The sequence below is a fragment of the Canis lupus genome, chromosome 15, assembly GCF_011100685.1.
Source record: "Canis lupus familiaris isolate Mischka breed German Shepherd chromosome 15, alternate assembly UU_Cfam_GSD_1.0, whole genome shotgun sequence".
Classification (NCBI taxonomy): domain Eukaryota; kingdom Metazoa; phylum Chordata; class Mammalia; order Carnivora; family Canidae; genus Canis; species Canis lupus.
Genome location: NC_049236.1, coordinates 1100536 through 1127901, shown reverse-complemented (window position 1 = coordinate 1127901; position 27366 = coordinate 1100536). Strand labels below are relative to the sequence as shown.

Here is a 27366-nt window from a genome sequence, read left to right as displayed (position 1 = left end):
TCCAGATCTATTATCTTCTTGTACATAACTGTTATTCCTTTATCTGTAACTTCTACATTCTGAATATTTTCAGAATGTAGAATATTTTAGTTTCTTTCCTCCAGAGCACTGATAACAGTTTTGCTGAGCCACCTTTTCTTTTCATACATTCAATGTGAATTTTAATTCTCCCCTCTCATTTTTTGGTTTCCCTTGTGTTACTTTCTTATTTAAGGTTCCCGTCCCCTATATATCTTTGTCCTGTGTAAGGTTTTATCTATTTACTCATCCGGGAACAGGGGGGGAACTGGTGAGATCAAATTGAAACCAATGAACAGTGCAGTGTATGGCTCCTGAGCTCTGTTCTATCTTCTAGGGAGGACAGTTGCCAGATGATTTGAAAAGAGGTATCAGATAACACAAGGGTCATGTTCTTATAATAGGTAACAAAATCAGCACACACAGATCCCTTTATAGTATAGCTTTGTTTTCCAGACCAAAATTAAAAATATACGGCTGGTTAACAATGGAGTACCAAGTTGTCCTAACTTCTGAAGTTTGTAGAATTCCCTTCTCACATCTACAGCTGGAAAACATGGTAATATAAACATTCTCTAATTTCTTTTACCAAGGACTATGACGTATCATCAAATATAGCTTTGTTAGACTAAAGTACAACTTTTCTCCTATTCCAATTACTTTTCACAGAACACTGTGTTTCACTCACAGAACAGATAAAGTAAACCAAAATGATAAAACAAAAACATAGTATAACCACATATTTGTATCTAATCTGGTAAAATATAAGTACAATTAAAATATTATCAAGGTAGGAATCTACTTATCCAACCTAAATAAACTGATTAGCGAAAAATACACACATCTTCACTTTTTCATTTATACTTCAATAACATTTGGCTTATTTTTAAGCACTAAAAGGAGTTCTCAGCAAAGAAGTTATTAACTTCACCAAGACTTACCGGTGTATAACTATGCACACTGCCAACACTGTTCAAATTAACAGATGCCAAACTCTGGTCTGAGAGACTGTTGTTAAGGCTACTGCGTGGGCTATCACTACCATCCTGATCGGTGTTGTACAAAGTTACCTAGAAAAGAAAAACATTTGCATAAGTAGTTCTCACTGTATAGAGTTCTTTCTAAGCAACTCCACAAAAAAAACCCAATTAGGATGGTATATGGCAAGAAGACAAAACGTTAGTGGTCTTTCCTTTGGTGCTTACCTACTGCAACTCCATGCCCTTCACTGCTAATGCCACGTTCGCCATGAAATAATTACTCTCAAACTGAAAAATATCTTATCCAGAAGCACATAAACTCAATATACTACCAGGTGTAATTAGTTCATCAACATTTAATAAGGGGATTAAAGGTTTTCACTGTTAAATATTTCTACAATGTACAAACTTATTTTTACTCAGGTGTTAAGCAGCACTGTTATTCTCTTTTATTAAAATATTTAGGCATCGAGGGATGCCTGGGTGGCTCAGTGGTTGAGCATCTGCCTTCAGCTCAGGGTGTGGTCCCAGGGTCCTGGGATGGAGTCCTGCATCAGACTCCATGCAGAGAGCCTGCTTCTCCCTCTGCCTTGTCTCTACCTCTCTGTGTGTCTTATGAATAAATAAAATCTTTAAAAAAAAAAAAAAAGGCATTGACAAAAGAACACAAAAAAGGAATTTTTAAGAATCATAGGCATTATAGTTATATTACTGAAAACTGGACACTCAACTATCCAACATACCTGCAAAACCATAGATAGATAATAATGTGGCTCCATTGGTTAAGCATCTGACTTAGTTTGGGCTCAGGTCATGATCTCAGGGTTGTGGGATTGAGCACCATGTCGGGCTCCATACTCAGTGCAGAGTCTACTTGAGATTCTCTCTCTTCCTCTCCCTTTGCCCCTCCCCCCCTCATGCTCTCACTCTAAAATAAACCTTAAAAAAAAATTCTAACATACATATCAGATGCCAAGAACTATAAATCAAACTGTTAACAATGGTTAACCAGAAGCAGGCTGGGCATTCCTGAAGATTTTTATCAGTATTAACATTAGAATCTTAAATTAGAAACAAACAAAAGTTTAGAACAGATAGCCTATTTATCCTTCAAGGTTCAATTCAGATGGTACAACCAACTTTCCTTTCTATGTTCCTATTTCCGTGGGTACAATATATTTAGCTTTATGGTATAACTAATTTTTATCCACTACTAGACTGTTAGCTCGAGTCCCCAGTAAGTAATCATAACCAACACAGTGCTTTCTATTCAGTATACAATTAATAAATATTTACTGACTTAACCAACTGAGCTATCACCGTTTGTGCTAAAAATGGAGTCACATTTGCCAAAAGAGACCAACTATGTAGAAAACTAGGCATGTATCCCGCTATACTGAAGGCAAAACGAAACTGTCCCCCATTCACATCAGCTAGAATAACATGCCTACAAACTAATTAGGGAAAAGAATATTAAAAAAAAAAAAAAAAATCAAGCTTATGGTCTCCTAGCTCAAAAAATTACAAGCACCCTATGGTAATTTTCTTAGCCACTCACACTCTCTCCTATCCATGCTTAGTTATCTACCACTCAAGTAAGAAATCTTGGACAAAATCTTAATAGCTTATTTTTTATCTGCAAAGAGGATAAACATCTTTATTAAAATTTAACATGTACATAATAAAGTGCACAAATGACTAATTTATTACAAAATGGGCATACTTGTACAATCACCATCTAGAACAAAGCATGGAACAGTTCTCAAACTTCGATCCCAGAACATTTTGCAGTCTTAAAAATTGAAGTCAAGGAGCTTTTGTTTGTGCTGTTACATCTATTAATTATTGGCATATTATATACCCCCCAAAATAATAATTGGCACATTATATATTAAAAACATATTTTAATTTATTAATTAAAAATAACAATTATAAACCCAACTAAATGTTAACATGAGAAATATTTTCTGGGGCGCCTGGGTGACTCACAGTCAGTTGAGCTTTGGCTCAGATCATGGTCCCAGAGTCCTGGGATCAAGCCCCACATGAGACTCCCTGCTCAGTGGGGAATCTGGTTCCCTCAGTCTCTCCCCGTGGTCGTGTTTTCTCTCTCTCTCTCTCTCAAATAAATAAATAAAATCTTACCAAAAAAAAGAAAAAAGAAAGAAATATTTTCTCTCAATAAACAATATTAGAGTTTCCTTGTTTTACATTTTTTGTAAATCTCAATGCCTGGCTTTCAACAGGATCAGCTAAATTCTCTTATCCACTTTGTATTCCATTTGCTGCAACGAGCTGTTTAGGTGGAACTATACAAAGAAAAACCAGTATCACACATATATATATTTGGAAAAGGGAAGAATATTTTAACAGGCTTTCAGATTATTGTGAATGGTCTTCCCCAAAATATGCCAAGTCACAATTTTTTAAAGATTAGTTACAATGTGGATCTGAAAACGCATCAATTTTTCCTGTTACATTAAAATCATCTGTTCTACCTTGTACTTTGAATGGATCATTCATCCAAGCATGAATTTATAACATTATGCATTATACATTGGATATACAATATACATTGTATATAACATTATACAACATTAAAACAACACACTTGCTAACATTACCAGTGATTTCTTTAAAAAAAGAAGTCTTTAAAGTCTATTAGACTCATTATGATGGATAAAAGTTTTCTAAAACTTCCATTTTTTGCTTAAAAGCTCAAATTTTATCATTGCCAAAGGATACTGTCAATTATTTTCCTTGAGGCAACAAATTCACTTTGTTCATTATCAAAAAAATCTGCCAAATACCGAAATCTGAATAATCAGTGTCTATTATTCTTTCACGTACAATGATCCATGAACAAAAGCAGCTAGCTCCACATCCGACTCAAACAACCACACAAGAAGGTTGCTCTTCCTTGAAGCAACCACTGTACTTCAGCATGTGTTTTATGAATACTTTCCATTTCATCATACAGAATATTAAGACATGTACTCAAAGGTCACAACTTAAACTATTTTTCCTGCTTCACCAAGGAAATCGCTGTTAAACTAGTAACTTGTTTAAATCATTTATTAATTCTAAGAGTTTATCTGTAGATTCTTTTGAATTTCCCATATAAACAATCATGTCATCTGTGAATGACAGCTTTGTTCCTGCTTTTTCAAAGTTTATTTAATATTTGTTTCAGGGGCAGCCTGGGTGGCTCAGCGGTTTAGTGCTGCCTTCAGCCCAGGGCATGATCCTGGAGACCCGGGATCGAGTCCCACATTGGGCTCCCCGCGTGGAGCCTGCTTCTTCCTCTGCCTTTCTCTCTCTTTCTGTGTCTCTCATAAATAAATTTTAAAAAAATCTTTAAAAAAAGTATTTGTTTCATAACACTTCCCTTCTCCTCTACCTGCCTGAATACTATTGTCCTATATTTTACTTCTACATGTTTTACACCCACAATGTATTTTTTGTATTTTTGCTTTAAATAGTTTATTGTCTTTTATGAAGAGATTTTAAATTAAAAACAAACAGACAAACAAACAAAACACCCAAAGCTTTATATTTGCCCACAGTTACCATTTCTGGTCCTTAATTCCTTTCTGTAGATCCAGATTTCTTAGTTGTTAGCCCAGCATACTAATATCCTATATACTTTCTAGTCTTTTCATATGTTTTATTTTGTCTAACTTTTGTTGCTCTAATCTTCAATAATCCTTCCTTCTACAATGTCTAATCTGCTGTTAATTCCATCCAGTTCACTTTTCAAATAGACATAATTTTTATCTCCAAGAAGTCTGATTTGGATTTAAAAAATTATATCTTCCAAATGTCTATACACATGTTCAACCTATCATTTTACTCCTCCATGGAACACAATTATTTATAATAACTGGGCTTTTTCCAGCTTTATGAGATATAATTAACATATAAGTTTAAGGTATACAATGTGTTTGTTTGATACACTTAAATTCTGCAAAATAAATACCACCATAGCTTTAACACCTCCATCACCTCACATAATTGCCATTTCCTTTTTATGATGAGAACATCTAAGATCTACTCACCCATTCATTCATTGATAGGTTATTTCTAGATCTTGGTTTGTAATTGTTTGCTGTTTTATACTAATTCTATCATCTGTGTTATTCCTGGGTCAGTTTTGATGTTCTCATTATGTATTTTTTTAACTACTTTTTTGCCAGCCTGGTAATTTTTTATTGGATGCCAGAACACTGAGAATTTTACATTGCTTAGCACTGGATATTTTTGTGTTCCTATAAACATTCTTGAGCTTTTTTTTTTTTTTTTTTAAGGCGTAAATTTATTTGACAGAGCATAAGCAAAGAGTAGTGGCTGAGGGAAAGGGAGAAGCAGACTCCATACTGAGCAGGGAGCCCAGTGTGGGGCTTGATCTGATCATGACCTGGGCCGAAGGCAGATGCTTAACCAACTGAGATACCCAGTCACCCCACATTCTTGACCTTTATTCTGGAACACAGTTAAACTATCCGACCACAGGAATAAAGTATTGATACATGCTATAATACGGCTGAACCTGGAAAAAGTGTTTAGTGAAAGAAGTAACCTGGAAAATGTGTTTAGTGAAAGAAGATGTAACAAATTATGTATATGATTCCATTTATATGAAATGTCCAGATTAGGCAAATTCACAAAGTTAGAAAGTAAATTAATAGTCACAGGAAATGGAGAGAAAAGGGAATCAATGATCAATGGTAATGGGTACAGGCTTCTCTTTCTGGGGTGATGAAAATGTTCTGGAATTATATGCTGGTTAATGGTTGCACACCCTGGTGAATATACACAAAACCACTAATTATAAACTTTAAAAGGGTATTTTTTACAATGGTCTCTAAATTACATCTAAAAAATTAAAATCAAAATTTAAAAGTAGAATTACCTAAAAACAGATCAATCTTTCTGGGTTTTGCTTTGAAGGTACGTAGATAGGACCAGAGCAGCATTTTAATCTAGGGCTAATTTTATTCTACTACTGAAGCAAAATCTTTGAATACTTTACTTAATGACCTGTGAATTATGAAGCATTTCACTCCTGTGTGAACAGTCACTATACCTGGCCCTATAGGAGTAGCAGTAATTTTCCCCACTAATACTTGCAGGTGATTCTTTCTCTAGTCTTCCTTACTCTTGCACTGATAAATACCCAACTGAAGAATCGGATGGCACCCTCAGTCTATCACTGCAATTTTCTTTTGGTACAGCTTTCTCCTCTCTAATATCCTCCTGCCCTGGGAACTTTAGCCACTTTGGGGATGCCATGATCTCCCAGCTCCACTTGTTCCACTCAGGGAAACCTCTGAGCCTTGGAAACTTTGTCCGGACAGGAAGCTAGGACAATTTTAGGGTTGACCTTGTTTGTTTACAATTTCTCACAGATCACTGTCCTATGGCCCAATCTCTTAAAATCCACTGTTTCATATATTTTGTCAGTTGTTTCAAGTAGTGGAGTAAATTTAGGCCCTGTTATTCCACTTTGGCCAGAAACTTTATTAATCTTTACAAAGAACCAACTTCTTGTTTGTTGACTTATTTTTTATTATCTTTGTCTTCTTCAGATTTGTTTTGCTCTTTATCTAGATGCTTAAATCATTAATATTCAATCTTTCTTCTCTTCTGGTACACAAATTTAAGGCTAATACTTTTGACTGCATTCCTTCCACAGGGTTTCATATTTCTGTTGGTCATCAATTCAAAGTATTCACTAATTTCTATTAGGATTCTTTCTTTGTCCTTGGTTTATTTATAAACTATACTGCTTAATTTTGTAAACTTTGGAGGATTTTCTGATCATCTATTTGCTATTATTTCTACCTTAATTACACTCTGCTGAAAAATATGCACTATAAGGTGTTGGTCTTCTGAAACTTGCTGAGACTGCTTTTATGTTCTAGCATAAATCAGTATTACATGATCAATTTTGGTATATATTCTATGTGCACAAAAAAATGTATATTCTGGGGGCAGTCAGTTGAGTGTCTGACTCTTGGTTTCGGCTCACGTCATGATCTCAGGATTGTAAGATCAAGCCAAGTCAGGCTCCACACTCAGCACAGAGTATGCTTGAGACTCTCTCTCCTCTGTCCCTCCCCTCCACACTTTCTTGCTCTTTCTCTAAAATAAATAAATGTTTTAAGAAAAAGTATATTCTGCAATTGTTAAGTGTAATATTGTGTGTGTGTGTGTGTGTGTGTGTGTGTGTGTGAGACTCACCAAATGAGTCAAACTTCCTAATTTCCTGGTTCAAATCTTCTATATCTTTAGTGGAATTTGTTTATGTTTTAATTTTGATCTGCTTCTTCTACAAGTTATAGAGACATATGTTAAAATCTTCCTCTTTGGTCAATAATGACTTATCCATTTCTCCTTTTAGTTTTGTCAGCTTTTGAGGCATATATAAATTTAGTATTCTTATTGAAATGATCCTTTTTCATAATAAAGTATCTTTGTTTTCAGGAGTGTATCTTGTCCTTTAAAAGACGTATCTTGGACAGCCCTGGTGGCTCAGTGGTTTAGCGCCGCCTTCAGCCCAGGGCGTGATCCTGGAGACCTGGGATCGAGTCCCACGTCGGGCTCCCTGCATGGAGCCTGCTTCTCCCTCTGCCTGTGTCTCTGCCTCTCTCTCTCTCTGTATCTTTCAGGAATAAATAAAATCTTAAAAAAATAAAATAAAAGATGTATCTCTTGCAAGGCACCTGGGTGGCTTAGTCAGTTAAGTGTCTGACTCTTGGTTTCCACTCAAGTCATGTTCCAGGTTTGTGAGACTGAGACCCATGTCAGGCTCTGTGCCCAGTGTGGACTCTGCCTGATATTCTTTCTAGCTCCCTCTCCCAACTCACACTCTCTTTCTCTCTAAAATAAATAAATAAAATCTTGCTCGTGTGCACTATCTCTCTCTCTCTCTATATATATATATATATAAACACATACAAACACACATATATATACAGTCTGACAATCTTTGAATTTTAAGTGGAATATTTCATACATTTACATTTATTTCCTAACATAGTTCAATCTAAATACATATTTGCTTTCCTGTTTTCTTATCTCTTCTTTGTTCTTTTCTTTCTTGTCTCCTTTTGGATTTATTATTTTCCTTATATTCTCTTACTATTCTTGTAGCAAACAATAACATGACGAATATCTGAGTATTGTTAGAAATTCACATTTTCAGGGGTACCTGGCTGGATCAAGTGGTAAAGCATGTGACTCCTGATCTCAGGGTTGTGAATTCTAGCCCCATGTTGGATGCAGAGTTACTTAAAAAAATAAAATCTTTGAGGCACCTGGATGGCTTCGTTAGTGGAACATAATCTCAGGGTTGGGAGTTCAAGCCCCACACAGGGTGTGGAGATTACTTTAAATAAAATCTTTAAAAAAAAAAAAAAAAAAAAGAGGGGATCCCTGGGTAGCGCAGCGGTTTGGCGCCTGCCTTTGGCCCAGGGCGCGATCCTAGAGACCCAGGATTGAATCCCACCATCAGGCTCCCGGTGCATGGAGCCTGCTTCTCCCTCTGCCTGTGTCTCTGCCTCTCTCTCTCTCTCTGTGACTATGATAAATAAATAAAAATTAAAAAATAAAAATAAAAAAAAAAAGAAATAAATTCAAATTTTCAGACTCCAATCCAATGTACTAAACCAAAAATTCTCAGGTGAGGCTCAGCAATCTGGGTTTTAACAAGCCCTTCTAGTTATTGTGACATATGTTGATGAACCACTGCCCTAAATATTACAACATGCTCTTGCCTTAATACTTTTAGTACTTCCCATGCAATGCAGAGACTTTAACTGTATACAGTTGATCCTTAACAACATGGATGTGAACCACATGGGTCCATGTATATACAGAATTTTTTCAATAAATATAGTACAGAGGAACCTGGGTAGCTCAGATGGTTAAGTGTCTGACTCTTAATTTCAGTTCAGGTCATGATCTCGGGGTTGGACATGGAGCGTGCTTAAGACTCTTTCTCCCTCTCCCCCTGCTCCTCCCTGCCTTAAAATAAAATATATATAAATAAAATAAAATAAAATAAAATAAAATAATAAAATAAAATAAAATAAAATAAAATAAAATAAAATAAAATAAAATAAAATAAAATAAAATAAAATAAAATAAAATAAAAAATAATAAAATAAAATAAAAATAAAAATAAAAATAAAAATAAAAATAAAAATAAAAATAAAAATAAAATAAACAGCACAGTTACTGGGGCACCTGGCTGGCTCAGTAGGTAGACCACGCGACTCTTGATCTTGGGGTTGTGAGTTCAAGCCACATGTTGAGTGAAGACTTTGATTTAAAAATATAAATAAATAGGGGTACCTGTGTGGCTCAGTCAGTTGAGTATCTGACTTTGGCTTGGGTCATGATTGGGATCCTGGAGTTGGGATCCTGGTGCTATCTCTCTCTCTCTCAAATGAATAAATTAAAATCTTTAAAAATAAATAAATAAAAAGGACAGTACAGCAAAAATGTTTTTCTCTTAAGATTTTAACACTTTCTTTAGCTTTATTGTAAGAATAACAGTATATAACATACAAAACAGGTATTAATCAACTATTTTGTTATTAGTAAGGCTTCTGGTCAACAGTAGGCTATTTATTAGTTAAGTTTTGGGGAAGTCAAAAGCTTTATGAAAGTGTTTAACTGTGCGGGGGGGGGGGGGGCGCCTTGGCATCCTTCAACTCTACATTGTTCAAAGGTCGATCATATTTCTTCCTGCCTTACCTGAATACTGTCATGTATTTTAACTTCTACAGTTATTTTAGACTCAAAGGTATTGTACTATGTAACAGAACTGCTATTGTAAACAGTCAATACATACTTAGCTTTATAAACAGACATACTTTTTTGGTGTCCTTCATTCTTTCAGCACAGGATAATTTCCATCTATCTGAAAAATTAATTCCCTTTAGCTGTTTAATACTAGTGTACTAGTAACGTATTCTCTCTGATTTTGTTTTTGTAAAAATCTATTTAACCTTAATTTTTCACAGAAATTTTAATTGTAGAAACTTGGGTTAGCAGTATTTTCTTTCAGCACTATACAGATTTCATTCTCATGTCTTTGTTTAATGTTTAAACATTAAACATTTAATCATTTCTATTCAGAAATCAGTGCCTGGCTTACTGTTGTTTGAAGTTGCCTGGTTTTGCCTCTAATTTTAAGACTTTTTTTAATCTCTGTTTTTCAGCAACTTGATTTTGACTGATAAGGTTTTCTTTTGATTAATCCTTCTTTAGGTTTTCAGAAGTTCTAGAATCTGTACTGTGTTATCTTTCATCAGTTTAAAAATTTTAATATATTGTTTCTTCATTCCTTTTTCCTCTCCATTGAACCTAATAACAAGTTTGTTAGACCTTTTCCCCTCTCTCCCACTGATCTCTTAAGCTTTCCTGTGTTTACATTGCTTTTCTTTGTGTTTCAATCTACATATTTTCTGACAGTTCTTCCAGTTTACTATTCTCTCCTCTAGTGTACCTAATCTGCTATTAGACCCACGTATCAAATTCTTAATTTCAATTATTATCGTTCTCAGTTCTAGAGTTTCCTCTTGATTCTTCCATACAGATTCCAATTCGCTGATAAATTTTCCATGATTCAACTATTTTCTTAGTTATTTCAAAATCAGTATCTAGTAGATCACTTGTAATATGTTTATGCTGTCTTTCCTTACCCATTCCCTTGTTATTTATTTGGTCCTGTTTTCTATTATGTCTACAATTTTTGACTGAAAGGGAAATCTTACTTATGGAAATTTGTAAAAACTCAGGATGATGTTATTTCTTCCATAAAGGATTTAGTTTTCTTTTGGCAAGTTGAAAAATATTAGCCACCACCCTAGTAACAATTTGAAGCTGGTCTATTTTGGTTTACTCTTACTCACAGAAGCCTTTTGAGGTACTGACTTGAAAGCCTGGAGGGTTTACCATAGATCCCCTCCTCCTTGAAGATCATGAACAATAATTTTGTTCCCTCCTTCTGAGACTGTTTAAATCTTAGTGAAAAATCCACTTCATTTTTCTATGCCTGAGCCCAAATACATGAGTTAGAATTAGTAAATGCTTTAAGTCAATATTACTTGCAAGAAGTTGAACTCACTACTGAGATTCACGAGGATCTCAGTCCTCAAGTCATGGCTGTTTGATAGCTTCAAACTCCAGTTTTCATCTTCCTAGCCCAACGACTGCTCTAGGTGTCTGCTTTCTGTTCAGCCTCTATGCCATGCATTGAGAACGGAGAAATGTCTCAAGGGAAATATGCATGGCTTATCTCAATGTATTTCCCTTTTTCCTGGGATCTTCGCCCCTGAAGTCCTGGCTTTTCTGTTCTCTAGTGTCTTTCCCCTCTTTTTTATTGGTAGTGGGGATGGTGGTATTTTATGTAGATAGAAAGAAGGATTAATCTAATCTAATAGTAGCTATTCCATCATATCTAGAAGCAGAAGTCTGAAAACTCCAGCTCCTTTGACCCCCGTATTATTTCATAATGAAGTCTGAGCTTTACTATTTCCTGATTGTTTCCTAATAACCACACTATCTATGTTTAGGCCTCAGTATCTCCTACTTGTACTACTGCAAAGAATAGTATTGGATATTTCTGATTCTAACCCATGTGCTCCACCAGAAATTCTCAAGTTTAGTTGGCACCATTAGGGATGATTTCTTAAAGTACAGATTTCTAAACCCTATCCGTAAGTATAAAATAAATGAGTTGGCAGGCCTTCAGTAAAACCTTAGAATTACCACCAGCCCCACCAAACACACACATACACACGCCTTCCCGAAGTGATTCTGATAGAATCATTCCATGAATTGGTATTTGGAAAAAATCAATACTCTATACCTCAGCTGCCAATTTCCTTTCTGAATTATAAATCCGATCAGCCACTAAGATGATAATCTGCTTGTATTGGTTTATTATCCTTCTACAAATAAAAAGAATCTATGTATACTGTATCAGTATAGTTATGTATATACATAGGTGTATGTTTATGTGTGTGCATGATAAAGTGGAAGAGATAAACCAAAAACCAGTGTAAGTAAGGGGGAAAGGAAGGGAGGGTAAAAGCAAGGTATGAAAGTGAGAAGGAGCATGACTGTGAGACATATATGGCTTCAAGATGCTCATGGTTTAGTAAGGGAGGAAATACATGCATAAAACTTAGCTACTTCATGAACCTCCCAGAGACTTTTTAGGTTTTAAAAGATGAGCCTAAGAAATTACTTTGTAAAGAAGAGATATTTGTATCTCACTAAGTATCTAATGACTTGCATGAAATTTTGAAGTTCTGACTCTTGCTTCAAAAGGACAGGGAAGGAGAGGGGGGAGGCGGGGAGGAAAGGGGAAGGGAGGAGAGGGAAAGGGAGAAAGAAAAAAAGAGAAGGAAAGGAAGGAAGGAAAAAACAGCAGACTACTACATACTATCTCTGGATATGCACCTACACTTGAATATGAGTATCATGAAACAGGTTGACCACCATTCAAAGAACTCTACGAGTTTGTCTAAATTATTCATTTTACTGGATTCTGTTAACTCCTTGGGAATCTGAAAATCTTTTCTTCAAGCACATATTTAGAGGGTTAATTAATGGTTTTTGAAACAAATTGATTCAACAAATTACTGACTAAAAAATTCTATCAATAGGAACTGGCAGTGGCAAGAATTTAAATTAAATAGAGCTTCCCAATAAGCATCCTCCAACTTCTTTAGAGAAATATTTTCTTCTAACTGCATATACCTCAGAACATTGTGGATTCAAGCTTTCAAGCTCCCATGTATAGGATAGCCAAATTTGTATCATCTTTAAATGCAATCATATAGAACTCTATTGTTATTATAAAGGCAAATTAAACGTATTATTCAATGACATTTCAAAAGTGTTTAAAAAAAAACAGAATTACTTTGTTAGTCACAGTGTTGATTGCCAGAGTTGGAGAGGCACTTCCCGAAATAATACACTCCATTCCCAAAGAATCTGAATCTATGCTATATGGAGTTGAGGCCTAAAATACAAGAACAAAATAAATAATCATTAGCTTATATATCCAGCAACTTTAACACAATTTGAAGGTATTTCATCAAATTCTCCAACATCCAGTTTTGTGCTGTTTCTGAAAACATGAATTTAAATCCTTACTGAAATCTCTTGTACTGTATTTTAATATGGTACTGACTTGATATCACAAAGTCCATTGGTTTGGCTACTTTGAACCAGCTCTTTTAACTGACTGTGGAACAGCTGAGCAAAAATCCTAAACTTCTGTAGTAGAGACTGCTTGCGGTCATCTAATATCCATTTTCCGTCTTCTCCCTTTTAGTAATAAAACCCTATAGTTATTGACTTATGGCGGCTCTGCTACTACCACCTTTCCAGGCCTCATTTGCAACCAGTTGTGGCCATGTGACTAAGGTGTACAAGTGGCCACGTAACTAACTTGTGTAAAGCAGATGTGAGCAACAGTGATATGTGCAACTTCTGTCTACCTTTTTGAAGAACCTGCTTGTCTTCCACTGTCTTTCCCTCTTATTGTAGGCTGGGACACAGACATGAGGTGGTAAACTTGCTTAATCAAAAAGCCAAGGGTAATACCCTAGGGAACATCGAAAAGATGAGAAGAAACAAAAACATCTGAATGAACTTGTAGAACACAGCTGGTTGGTTATCTGTCTAATCTATCAGCTCTAATTATGTGAAAGAAATAAATCTCTGACTTAAGGTTCTCAGTTGCTTAATTTTTCTTCCTTTATCTGTTAGTGCAATAGAACAGATCTGAGTAACACAACTTCATACACATTGTTTATAGAGCTAACATGGAGGTCAAAATTCTACATTTAGAATCCAGGATATAAATGGTGATAACTTCTTTTTTTCGTAAGAGATGATTTATGGCTTTGGTGAGTACTCAAGAGCGTTCAACGTCAATGCCAAAGCTGAAGAAGGATAGACATAAACAATTTGTGGCTATGATGCTAGTTCTATGTATATTCCTCTTCTGCCCCCCCCCAAAAGCCATATATGGTCCCAAGTGAGGATGCATTTTTAAAACACCACACTAAATGAAAAAGAGGGCAGTTTCACCAAGACATATTTCTAAGATTAATCTACTTATCACTTAATCCCTCATCATGAATTTTTTTCTTCAGACAACTGAAGAAAAGGTAGGGACACGCAGTTTGATTGAAATGAAAAAAATAAAAGGCAAGCCCCCGCCCCCCCCCACCCCCCACGCGAAGACAGAATCTAGCACTTTTGTGCTGGGTACATGGGTACACATTGAGAGTGAGGCAAAAGTGGCAAAGGGCTTCAGAAATACAAGTGGAAGAAGTACAAAGACGATTTTGTCTATGCCTCAATTCTAGTGCCAGTCAACTTAGCTAAACCTGAATTAACATATAAGATTACTTTAAAACACTGTATCTCATGTTCCTCTAACTTAACTGAGTCATCTCCAATCCAACTATTGGTTCACGATTTCTCACTCCTCCCCACTCCTCCCCACTGGTAGGAAGAAGCAAGCATGTGTCTGTATGATGGCATGCAAATTATTCAACCTTTATGCTCTTTCACCCATCTATAAAAAGGAGGATTATGTCATTTCCTCCAGAAGTCTGTTAAGAGCATTAATGAAATAATTTATGCAAAGCTCTCAGCATGATACCTGAAACACAGTAAGGGCCAGCCTGTTGACTACTAGAACCTATCTGCTATTGATGCTGAGGATCTTTGAACGAGGGATATTTAATAGTGATTAATGAGAAAAGGGACAGATTTGATATGAGACACTGTTTTCCTACAAAGCTAGATTCATAGCTTCAGCTATTATAAATCAGATGGTAAATTTTAAAAATCTTTTAATTAAATATTATTTATGGACACTTCAGTCTGGTTCAATCAGGAGAATAAACAACACTCTCTTTACAACATGCTTTGATATGCTCAATAGTGTGGTATATATTTTTACTTACAGGCACACTGACAGACAATAAACAGTCTGATTAATAAAGCCAGGGGATCTAGGTATCCCAAAATGTATCTTGATAACTTGTTATTGTAGCCAAACCTCAAATTCTGGACAAAGAAAGTATCAATGAGTCTAATCTGGGGGAACCAGTCAGTTTATGAAAGATCCTTTCTGGCGTTTCCTCTTACTCCCTGTCAAAATCAAAATCCTACCCATTCAAGTTCTACTTCCAGTATGGTGATGTGATATCCCACAGAACAAGCTGGTAACAACTACAAACTAGGGGGGGTGAGGGAAGGAGGCACAGAGCATAAGATGACAACAAGCAGAGGATTCCAAGGAGTAAATATATTAGGCAGATATAGAAAAAAGTCAAAACTTGGAGACACTAGCCTCAGTTTCCTGGTTTCTTGCAGCTTTGCCCCAAGGCTGGGCAGTAGATGTGGAGGTAGGTAGCTAAAGTTGTCTTTCTGTCAGGTGGAACTAGGGAAAAGAACCCAGGTAAATAAATCTGAACAGGGTAGAATGTCAAAAGGGATACTCTAATACTATGTATGAGACACCACACAAGTCACAAAAGGTTGACCTGTGACTATGCAAATGCAGACTAGAATAAAGCAGACAGACTTACAGAATCAGATCGAAATTGGAACCACTGTCCATAGAAAAGAGAACTTAACAGTTTGAGACTAACATGGTTAACTGCCAGCTAAAACAGAAATACCAATATTCTATGGAAGATTGTAACAGAATCCAGAATCTATAAAACATTATTACTTACAATGTCCAAGATACAATCCAAAATTACAAGACATACAAGCAACAGGAAAAGACAACTTACTGTCAAGAGAAGAGATGATCTATGGTAGCCTACCACAAGAAGACTGAGATATTGAAATTATGAGACACAGACTTTAGCTAATTCTAATCATGCTCAATGAGATAAAGTAAAAAACAAAAACGAAGCACACTTGAATGAAAACATAATAAAGCAAATCTTAGTGGAGAAAATAAAAATATAAAAAGGAACAGAATCAAAATTTACAAAAGAAAACTACATTATCTGTATTTTGACAGTCAGAGGATAGGCTTAATATTAGAATGGAGATAAAACAGTAAAGAATCTGTGAACTCAAAGGCAGAAGCAACAAAAATTAAAGGACAAAAAGAAAAAAGATTGATTAAAAAAAATTAGAGCATCAGAAAGCTATGGGATGATCTCAATGGTGTAACATACTTAGAGATCAGGAAGGAGAGGAAAGAGAAAAAAAGAAAAAATATGCAAGGATTGATGACTGAACACTTCAGAAATTCTCTTAAAGACAAATGTATATATTTGAGAATCTCATAGTAAACCTCCATAAGACCTATTTTTTTAAAAAAATCCCACTTGGATATTTCATGATTGAACTACTGAAAATTAAAGACAGAAAGCAGCAAAGGAAAAATGGCGTATCACATATAGAAGAATACTGATTGGAAATGATCAGATTTCTCATAAAAATGATGGAGGTCAGGGCACTTGAGTGGCTCAGTCAGTTAGGTGGCTGGCTCTTTATTTCAGCTCAGGTCATTATCTCAGAGTCCTAGGAAGGAGCCCCAAGTTGGGCTCAGCACTCAGTACGGAGTATGCTTGTGGATTTCCTCTCCCACTGCCCCTTGCCCTGCTCATTCTCTCTCTCTCAAATAAATCTTTTTTTATTTAAAAATGATGGAGGTCATTAGAAAGTAAACATCTTTAAAGTACTGAAGGAAAAAACCTTTCAATCTAGACTGTGTATCATAGGAAAATATTCTTTAGGAAAGAAGGCACAAGAAAGACATTTTCAGAGAAACAAAAACTAAGAGAATCTGGTGCCAAGAGACCTGCATATATTGCAAGATAGTTCATTAGGCTAAAGGTAAATTACAGCATAGGGAAATGTGAACCTTGAGAAGTGAATTAAATAAAGCACCAGAAATGGTAAACATCTGGGTAAATATAAAAGCTTGTTTTCCTCTTAGGTTTTAAAAACAGTATGATTATTTAAGGCAAAATTTGTAACATTGTCTCACAATATATGCAGATGTCATACATATTACAACTAGAAGGAATGATGAGAATAGGGGCAAAAGGGACCCATGTGGTTGGAAGAGATTTCTGCATTTTATATGAAATGGTAAATTATTATGTCTGAGTAGACTACAAAAGGTTAGGAACATATACTGGAATTCAAATATATAAGTCCCAATCTATAGCTAAAAAGCCAATAGATAAATTTAAATAGAAACCTAAAATACATCTAAGTAATCTAAAAGGAGGCAGGAAAGGGGGAAAGAAAGGAACTAAAAACATAGAGGTCAAACAGAAAACAAAATGAAGACCTAAATCTAACAATATCAATAATTACATTTAAGTTAATAATCTAAACCTCCACTAAAAAGATTATCAAAGATACTAAAAAAGAATCCGCTAACTGCAGCCTACAATAGTCACAACTTCAAACATACAGACACAGAGGAGATGAAAGTAATACATTCAAAAATATATACACTGTAAACAGTAAACATAAGGATGAAATGACTGTATTAATAGCAGATTAAACAGACTTTATGACAGAGTATACCAAACGATTAAAAAACACTTGATAGGGATGCCTGGGTGGCTCAGCAGTTGAGCGCCTGCCTTTGGCTCAGGGTGTGATGCCGGGGTCCTGGGATGGAGTCCCACTTGGGTCTTCCTGCATGGAGCCTGCTTCTCCCTCTGCCTATGTCTCTGCCTCTCTCTCTCTGTGTTCTCTCATGAATAAGTAATTAAAATAAAATAAAATGTAAATGTGACTAATAAAAGAGCTTCAAATTACATGAAGCAAAAACCAATTAAAATCAGTAAGAAAAACACTGGCATGCATTAGCAAAATGCCTTGATCTAATTGATATTAGAGAACACTATATCCAACTGTAGAATACATATTCTTTTCAAGTGCACACAGATATTTCACTATAATATAACACATGCTGAGCCACAAAATAAGTCTTAATAAATATGTAAAAGCTGAAATGAAAAAAAAAAAACTTTATTATAAAGCAGTAAGATATCTAGGAATATCCAAATATTTGGAATACTTGGAAATAACACATTTATGTAAGTAATTCATGAGTCAGGTAAGACTCACCAGAGAATTTTTTTAAATACTTTGAACTAAATGATAAAAAAAGATGCCATATACCAAAATTTGTGAGATGCAGTTAAAGCAATCTTAAAGGTAAACCTAAGCTGGACACAGCTAGAAATATCAGTAAGTAGAAGGAAGTAAATGATAAATACAGAAATAAAATAGAAAACAGACAACAACAAAATTTAACAAAGACAAAATCTGGTTCTTTGAAAAGACTAACAAAATTGAGAAACACTGAGCTATCCTGGAAAAAAAAAAGAGAAAATACATATCCTCAAATTCAGGAATGAAAGAAGAGTTATTACTACAGATTCTATAAATATTAAAAGAAAATATCATAAACCACTTTATACCAACAAATTCAACAACTTAGATCAAAGGAACAAATGCCTTTAAGAATATAACTTACCAAAAGCGGCATTAAAAAGAAAAAATACTAATAGTCTCATATCAAATAAATTAAACATCAAAAACCTACCCACAAGAAACCCTGCAGGGCCAGATGGTTTCCACTAATGAATTTTCTCCAATATTCAAGAAAGATATACCAATCTACAGAAACTTTTTTTAGAAAATAGAGGAAAGAATATCCCCAATATAAGGCCAATATAATACTAACGTCAAAACCTGAAAGACATTACAAAAGAAAATTATAAATCCAAATCCTTCATGAACACAGATGCAAAATTCTTTAACAACGTAGAGAAAACTGAACCCAACAATATATGAAAGGAATAATATATCATGACTCAGTAGGCTTTATTCAAGGAACACAAGGTTTAACACATCCTAAATGCAACCAGTGTAATTAAACATGCTAACAAAATGAAGAAAAGCCGTATGATCTATACCATTTCAAGTCGTATAGAAAAAATCTGATGAAATCCTACACCCATTCATGATTAAAAACTCTCTGAAACTAGGCTTACTGGAGACCTTCCTCAATTTAATAAAGGGTATCTACAAAATCCCTACAGATATGTCACACATGGGGGTGAAATACTGAACACTTTCCCCAAAAAAATTGAAATAAGGAAAGGATGCCCACTTTCATCACTTCTATTCAACACTGTACTGGAGATTCTAGTCACTATAATAAGGTGGGAAGGAACAAGAGTAAGAAGGACAGGAAACTGTTAAAGTGGAAAATCCCAAGGCACCATAAAAATAACTACTAAAACTATCAAGGTCATAGGATGCAAAGTTAATATATAAAAATTAATTTTATGGGCAGTCTGGGTGGCTCAGCGGTTTAGCGCCACCTTCAGCCCAGGGAGTGATCCTGGAGACCAGGGATTGAGTCCAACATCTGGCTCCCTGCACGGAGCCTGCTTCTCCCTCTGCCTGTGTCTCTGCCTCTCTCTCTCTCTGCCTCTCATTAAAAAATGAACAAAATATTTTTTAAAAATTAATTTTATATACTAGCAGCAAGCAACTGGAAAACTGATTCTAAAAAAATATATAGCTTTCAAAACCAAAATATTCAGGATTAAATCTAACTGGAAATATCCAGGTCCCCTACGCTGAAAACTTAAAAAACATTCCTGATAGAGAACTAATGAATGAAGAAACAGAACACTTGGATAATTAATATCCTTAAGATTTCAATTCCCAGGGTACCCCTACCCCACGCCCGCCACCATCAGGACTGCCTGGCAAGGAAAATGGAAGAAGGCATGAATGACAAAGAGGAATGAGGAAATTTTTGGTGGTGACTAAAATGTTCTTTTGACACTGGTGATAATTTCGCATGTGCAAATTCCTTAAACTATAAACTTTATTTGATGAATTGTATATAAACAATCTCTCAATAGTATTGTAAAATAGCAGAAAACTACATCCTACCCATTCATCCAAATGAACTAATGAAAACACTTCTAGCCTATAATCTCTAACTGGACAGGATTTCTTGGCTTTATAATCCCCAGGAACTTTTATTCACACCTACCTTTTAGAGGCAACATGTAGTTCCTCCCACATGATGTATACTCAGTACATGTTTACCAATTGAAATAAAAATTTTTTTTTCAGTTCTAGGAGTTCTAAAAGTAGGGATGTAGATTGCATTCCTTCTGCTCACTTCTACCTTTAACCGAATCCCCCCTTACTCAGGCTCAGAGATAAAAGGTACACAGAAGGGGATCACCTAACCAACAAAACCACTCTAACAATGACAGAAACTAAGTCACAAAATGACAACAATCTCAGATATGCAGCCAATGTAGAATATCCTGCCTAGAAGAATGTCCTCTTTTCTATTTATCCATCCATCTTCCAGTCATCATCATCTTTTTTTTTTTTTTTAAGATTTTATTTATTCATGAGAGACAGAGAGAGGCAGAGACATAGGCAGAAGGAGAAGCAGGCTTCCAGTGGGGAGCCCAATGCGGGACTCAATCCCAGGACCCCGAGACCTGAGCCAAAGGCAGACATTTCAACCACTGAGCCACCCAGGTGTCCCATTCCAGTCATCTTTTTGATTAAACTTGTAATCGCCTTTGAACTGTCACACACAACTTAAGAATAAGTAATGTGTATGCCCCCATCTTTGTTCCAATAAAAGCTGGATAATTGCAGACTGTATGTTTTTTTTTCCCCCAGAGGCCAACACGTTTAAGATAGTGAGTTTATACAATACTTCTATGTATCTGGCCTTTACTCCCAAGTAATTTCCACAACAATGCATTGTAAGATTTTAGCTGAACTATCCATAGCAATTTCCTCCTTGTCTTCCTGCTTCTACCACTGTTCTCCTAGAGCAGCTAACAGTGTTCATGTTACAATGTAAGTCACATTATATCACTACTTTGCTTATAGCTCTCCAGTGGCTTTCTACCCTACCCTTCCCTTGGCCTAAAACCCAACTCTTTACAAAGGCATACAAGGCCCTGCACAATCTTCCTCCTACTCCCATTTATTTCTTTGATGTCAAGTTCTACTACTCTTCCCTCCTCCACAGGCTAGAACAGCCACAGTGACGATCTCGTTGTTTCTCAAGATTCCAGGTATGTTTCTACCTTGGAGTCTCTGCACTTGTGGGATTTCCAGGGCCCAAAGAGCTTATCGGCTCTGACAGCTGACAAGCTTGTCATTTACATTTATATATAAAGAAACTATGGCCAGAAAAATTAAACCTCTAAATTATAAATACAGTAACTTTAAAACTAGGTCTCCTAACCTTCTAGCTAAGTTCTATTTCCCCTAAATCTTGTAATCCATGACTTTGTAACATGACTTGATTTTACTTATAATTTTATTATGTTTTTACACAGAACAACTCTGGATGATTAAATGCTGCCAAAATATAACACAATCTACGGGAGGTGGGAGGGGGATGTTTTTGTCTTTAGAATTTCTATTTCCTACCACTGGCAGCACCCCAGGGGCATTATCTCCTATTTAGAACTCTCAAAGCACCTTACCAGTGCCAAACATACAACAGAAATACAGTAAACATGTGCCCTCGTTACCCATAAGCAAGTTACATACAACCATTTCAGCTTCTTCTATGACAATACTAAGTATGCCCACTTATTTTAAAACCCTGAATGAGGCACTCAGGCAAACACTAACCAGTGACCAGGAAGAGTCTCTTTCAATTACAAGAAACAATATACTCAAAAAAATAAATAAAAAATAAAAAAATTTAAAAAAATAAATTAAAATAAATAAAAAAAGAAACAATATACTAAAAAAAATGCACCCCCAGTCTACTAATTTAACAGTCGTGCCCATATACACCTTGAAGAGACAAAAGATTTTTAAAAGATTTTTTGGATTAGATCCAATTTAAGAAATAAGTCAAGGGCTGTGAAAATGCAAGAGGCTGTGAAAAACAAAAGTGCACATAGATCTGAAAACACACATATTCAACCAATAGAAAAGAAGACATGTAGCAACCACATTCTCCTCTGTGTTCATCTCTAGCCTGTTTACTACAAACACCTATACCTCTCTACCTGAGCATATTTTTTCCAATTGGGGAACATGATTTGGCTTTGTGCAGGGCAGGCCAGAAGTACAAAAAAGGTAATGTCTCTAGTAACATCATCACTCAATGAAGTGGAAGAGCTGACAGCTCACTGTCCAGAACTCCCAGTGTTTCCCAGTTGGACTGAGCTCTAAGTGCTCACGGTGATACCTGACTTGTTAATCACCCCACCCCACCTTCCTAGTATCACCCCTCAAACTACCTGTACTGAATTCCTTGTCTACTCACAGTAGAACTCAAATCTTGACAGGGATCTTCTTTTCTCAAAAGGAATGTCTCCTGGGAGAGACAGGAAATCTTCCTTTAGCACAACAGTCCTCAAATTTTTTTATCTCAGGACTCCTTTGCACTATTACAAGTTACTGAGGTTCCCAAAGAGCTTTTATTTATGTGACTTATATCTATTTGTATTTACCTATTAGAAATTTAAACTGAAACAAAATTTATTAATTTATTTAAAACAGTGATACACTGCGTGTTAACATAAATATTTTGTATGAAAATATAGTGAGAAAATAAAAAACTTAGAAAAATGGCATTATCTTACATTTTTAAACAAGCTGCTTTAATGCTTTGGTTAACAGAAGTCTTCTGCATTCAATCTATTACAAAATCACAGGTCATACAGCCTCTGAAAAATTGTAAGTAAAAAAAGCAAAGAACATCTAATATTATGAACACAGCTTTGACCCCCTGGATCCCCTGAATGTGCCTCACACAGCTTTAGTATAACAGATTCCTATAAGCAAAGAATAATACTACAAATGACCAAGACACATGATTTAAATTTGAGGAGGGGGGAAGGCAATCAAAGAATGAACAGAGAATATGTTTCTGTGATTATCAACATGATAAGAGATGAACTATACTCATCTGAAGCACTCATTCTCTCTCTCTCTCTTTTTTTTTTTAACAAAGAACTGCTTAGAACAGGAGTTCTCTTTTCTGTTCCTTAACATTCAGTTCCCTTGGAACAGTTTCAGTTTTCCAGTCTTCAAGAAAATCACCATAGGTAATATCCAGCAATTTCTGCTTTTTCTACCCTAAAGCAGCTTCTAGTAGGCAGGGCACTTTTCATCAATATATCCGTTGGTTGAACAGAATAAGCAAAACCAAATTAAAAAAACAAAATAAATGCAAATGGTTAAAGAGAATATTTGTTAATCAATATAAAAACAGAAACTAATAGGACAGGAAAAAATGAAAGAAATTACTATCGTTGGACTCTATGCTCCAGCCATACAGACTAGCCAGTTCCTTAAAACTCTGGGCACTTCTTTTATTGAAGTTATTTATTGGGGGGTGCGGGGGAGGGGCACAAAGAAAGAGGGAGGGAGGGGGGGAGGGGTACAAGCTGATTCTACCCTGGGCAGAAGGCGGGTCTTGATCTCATGATTCCTGAGATCATGACCTGAGATGAAACTAAGAGTTGGATGCTCAACTGCCTGAGCTACCCAGGTGCCCCTTTGAGCACTTTTTTTTTTTTTTTTTAAACAACTAGGCTTGTACATGTAATTCCCCTTGCTCTTTCACATTGCCAACCACCCTCATCTGCCTTATTTCTGTCCATTTACCAGGCCTCATGGAAACACCAGTTCTCTGCTTTATAGGTCCAAAGTTCTCAAGACCCTTATCTTTTATAGTGACCACACAATCTATCATCCAAATGCAATTTTGAGAATGAATAGGGAACTATTAATTATGCTGAGACAAGCAATATTATGAATTATCAGTTTAGATTTCCTGCTTAACTAAGAGTTTCAAAGGAAAGTCTGTCTTGCTTACCACTATTCCCCCAACACTTAGCTCTATGCTTACAATGTAAAAGGTGTGCTCTCTCAATAAATGGCAAAAATAATGCAAATTTATTTTTTTAACATTTTTTTATTCATTTATTCATGATAGACATAGAGAGGGAGAAAGAGGCAGAGGCACAGGCAGAGGGAGAAGCAGGCTCCATGCTGGGAGCCTGACACGGGACTCAATCCCGGGACTCCAGGATCACGCTGGGCCAAAGGCAGGTGCTGAGCCACCCAGGGATCCCCAATGCAAATAAATTTAAAAGAGGAAAACCTCATCCAGATAAAATGAACTGCTCTGTTCTCTCGCAAACCTGATACTATTCCACCCCTATATCTTATCTTCTTTGATCACGGATCTCTTATTTCCCTATCTGCACCCTCTCCAATCAGAATATAAACTTCAGGAATGCAGAAAATGTCTGTTTTGTTAAATAATGTTTCTCCAGCACCTAAATACAGTGCCTGGTCAGAGCAGACACTCAACACTCAAGAGTTGTGTGCTAGTGAATGCTCCTTTCCCCTGCCTTGCTGCAATCTCCACCTGAAAGCCAAGCCACGTAAGAAGCCATCCCAGATAGTCCCAATAAAAAAATGTCTCCTTCCTTTGCATATAGCAATGTGTCGTATTTTCTCCTAATATGTTTTATACATACTTTGTTCTTGTGCTAGAATTGTGTCTTATCATGTCTCATTGTTCTTGGGATACCACATAACATTTTAGCACAATGCCTGACACACAGTATCTAGAAAACAAAGTTGTATCAAATGAAACTGGTAAAATGGCAGCATTTCACACAATTATGAATACATAGTAAGAGACTGGATACTATGCTGCTCTTCTAGAGAACTTACTAACTCATGCATATATCCCTAGCCCAGACCATTGTCATTTTACAATGATATCTACTCAGCACTGAGGGGGTTCAGAACAAGCCATTTCGGAATGTGGATTATTTTGAGTTTAAGGCAAACCAGACCCAGGAGACTCAGGAAAAACTTTTTACTTCCTCCTCCTTAACTGCCCAAAAGAAATTAGAAAGGGGCCTGTATCAGGAAGAAAGTCACTACCACAGATAAGTTTTTATACCTATCTGCATGACAGGGCAAACATTTATTTACTAAACATTTGCTCTTCTCCCATCTTCCTGTGAATTGCCTTCTTCTGTGAAGGCCCAAACCCCTATGTCTTTCCGTAACTCAGGATGGTTTATAAACCTCAAATGCCTGGCTGCCCTGAGTCTCATATTTTTGTGGGACTCCCATAAGTACTTATGTAATTAAATTTGTTTTTCTCTAAGGAGGAGGGGGGCCAGCAACCTAGAAGGGCAGTGGAAAAAACAGCATCTTCCTCTTAAAAGAGTATTTTATAAAGAGATATATCTTTCTTAAGTGTTTTGATTCATTTCTCAACACTACAGGCTATCAAATCAAAGTAACTTCCTTAATCCCAAGGCTTTAGGCTTTCTACTCCTTATCTAAATGTCCACACCCTAGCCTAAACTTTACATGATAGTTAATAAAAAGGTTCTCAATTATGCCCACCTGCACTTCTTGCCCATCAATCATGCACACTGTTTTCTTCACGTGGAACAACATCCTTTACTATTTCTATGCAAAAAAAGTTACATGCTAAGCTTCAATCCTCTTCCCAGAGGCCTTTCCAGGACAGCACTATCTATTTTGAGTCACTTCAGCTATCCTTGCCTGGTCTAATAGATTTATTAGTTAATACTTGTTCGTCACTTGTAATCATATTTAAGCCCCCTAATCGTATATGCGTGTCTCTGTATGTATGTACATAATATAAATTTTATATATACATACGTTAAATGTAGGGATTCTCTTTTAAAATCATGGACCATTAGCTCACAAGATATGCATATATAAAAAGAAATCTGAAATTTGATTCACTGTTGTAGTCTTCAACATAGCAAACACTAACACCAGGAAAGGACAGTTGTAAACAGCATAAACTCTAAAGGCAGACTACCCAGGTTCATAATCCTGGCCTTGGTACTTACTGGCCTTAGTACCTTTTGATAACTTACTTAATATCCATACCTATCAGTTTCATTATTTGAAGTTACTATAAAAATTACAAGAGTTAGGGCAGCCCAGGTGGCTCAAGAGGTTTAGCGCTGCCTTCAGCCCAGGGTGTGACCCTGGAGACCTGGGGTCAAGTCCCACGTCAGGCTCCCTGCATGGAGCCTGCTTCTCCCTCTGCCTATGTCTCTGCCTCTCTTTCTTTGTGTCTCTCATGAATAAATAAATAAAATATTTTTTTAAAAATTACAAGAGTTCATATATTTAAAATTCTTTAAAAAGCATCTGAGGGGTGTCTGGGTGATTCAGTCGGTTAAGTGTCTGATTTTGGCTCAGGTCACGATCTCAGAGCCCTGGGATCAAGTCCCGGGTTCAAATCCACGTCAGGGTCTATGCTCAGCAGGGAGTCTGCTTGTCCCTCTGCCCACTCATGTGCGTACGTACTCTCTAATAAATAAAATCTTTAAAAAAATAAAAAGCATCTGGCACATAAACTCAATATAATTATTATTTTACAATGTTGTCTTAGCACAGGTTGCTAGAAAAAATAACTATAAGCTTGGTGGCTTATCAACAACTGAACTGTATTTCTCACAGTTCCAGAAGCAGAAAATTCAAGATCATGGTGCCAACACGGTCAGGTTCTGGTGAGAGCCCTGTTAGTAGGTATCCTCACTGGTTTCTCACATGGTGCAAAGAGAGCTAGCTAGCTTTGTGGCCCATTTTTATAAAGCCACTAATCCCATTCATGAAGGCTACATCCTTCTGACCTAATCCCAAAGGGCCCACCTCCAAATACTATCACAATAAAATTAGGGTTTCAAACATGAATTCTGGGGGAACACAAACATTCAATTCAAAGTAGCTGTTGAGACTTCCATCTTATTTTATAAATGGAAGTACCGAAACTCAAAAACAAAACAAAACAAAACAAAAACCAATTTGCCAAAAGTCACAAGAACAAGTAAACTATAAAGCCAGAAGAGAAACAAAGGACTCCTTCTAAAGGAGTCTATTCATGTCACCAAACTAAATTTTATTCAATAATATTTTTAAGGTCTCTAGGTCCATTTTAAGGTAAAGAAAAAGTGGCAAGAAGTTAGAAGAAGAAAAAGGAAACTGAGAGACATTTATATATGAAAGGATTAAGAAAAAAAGAAAGGAATCATGTAATGATTAAGACAGAACATGGGCTTATGTTCATGTAAATGGAAGGGACAAGGAGGTGGTCCAGAGAACTGAATTACAAATACTAGGTTGGAGATAACTATCATTCTTTATTTTTCATTTAGGACATAAAGATATGGTTACTTGCATTTTTAAAAATCCTTTCTCTTTAGCAGTTTAGAAGGCCAATTCTGTCCCACTAAAA

General features: G+C 36.0%; 1 protein-coding gene across 5 annotated transcripts in view; it reads right to left on the bottom strand.

Moving 5' to 3' along the window:
- The window catches only part of FOXJ3 (forkhead box J3), a 141841-nt gene that overhangs the window by 22846 nt on the left and 91629 nt on the right, over nt 1–27366 (bottom strand). For 4 of the 5 annotated variants that reach the window (XM_038557690.1, XM_038557694.1, XM_038557692.1 and 1 more), the window contains 2 exons: nt 12940–13041; nt 960–1088 (listed from right to left, as the gene is read on the bottom strand). In XM_038557690.1, the coding sequence (XP_038413618.1) occupies nt 960–1088; nt 12940–13041 (231 nt within the window). The remainder of the gene's footprint in view (nt 1–959; nt 1089–12939; nt 13042–27366) is intronic. The other variant, XM_038557691.1, reaches the window with a different exon arrangement.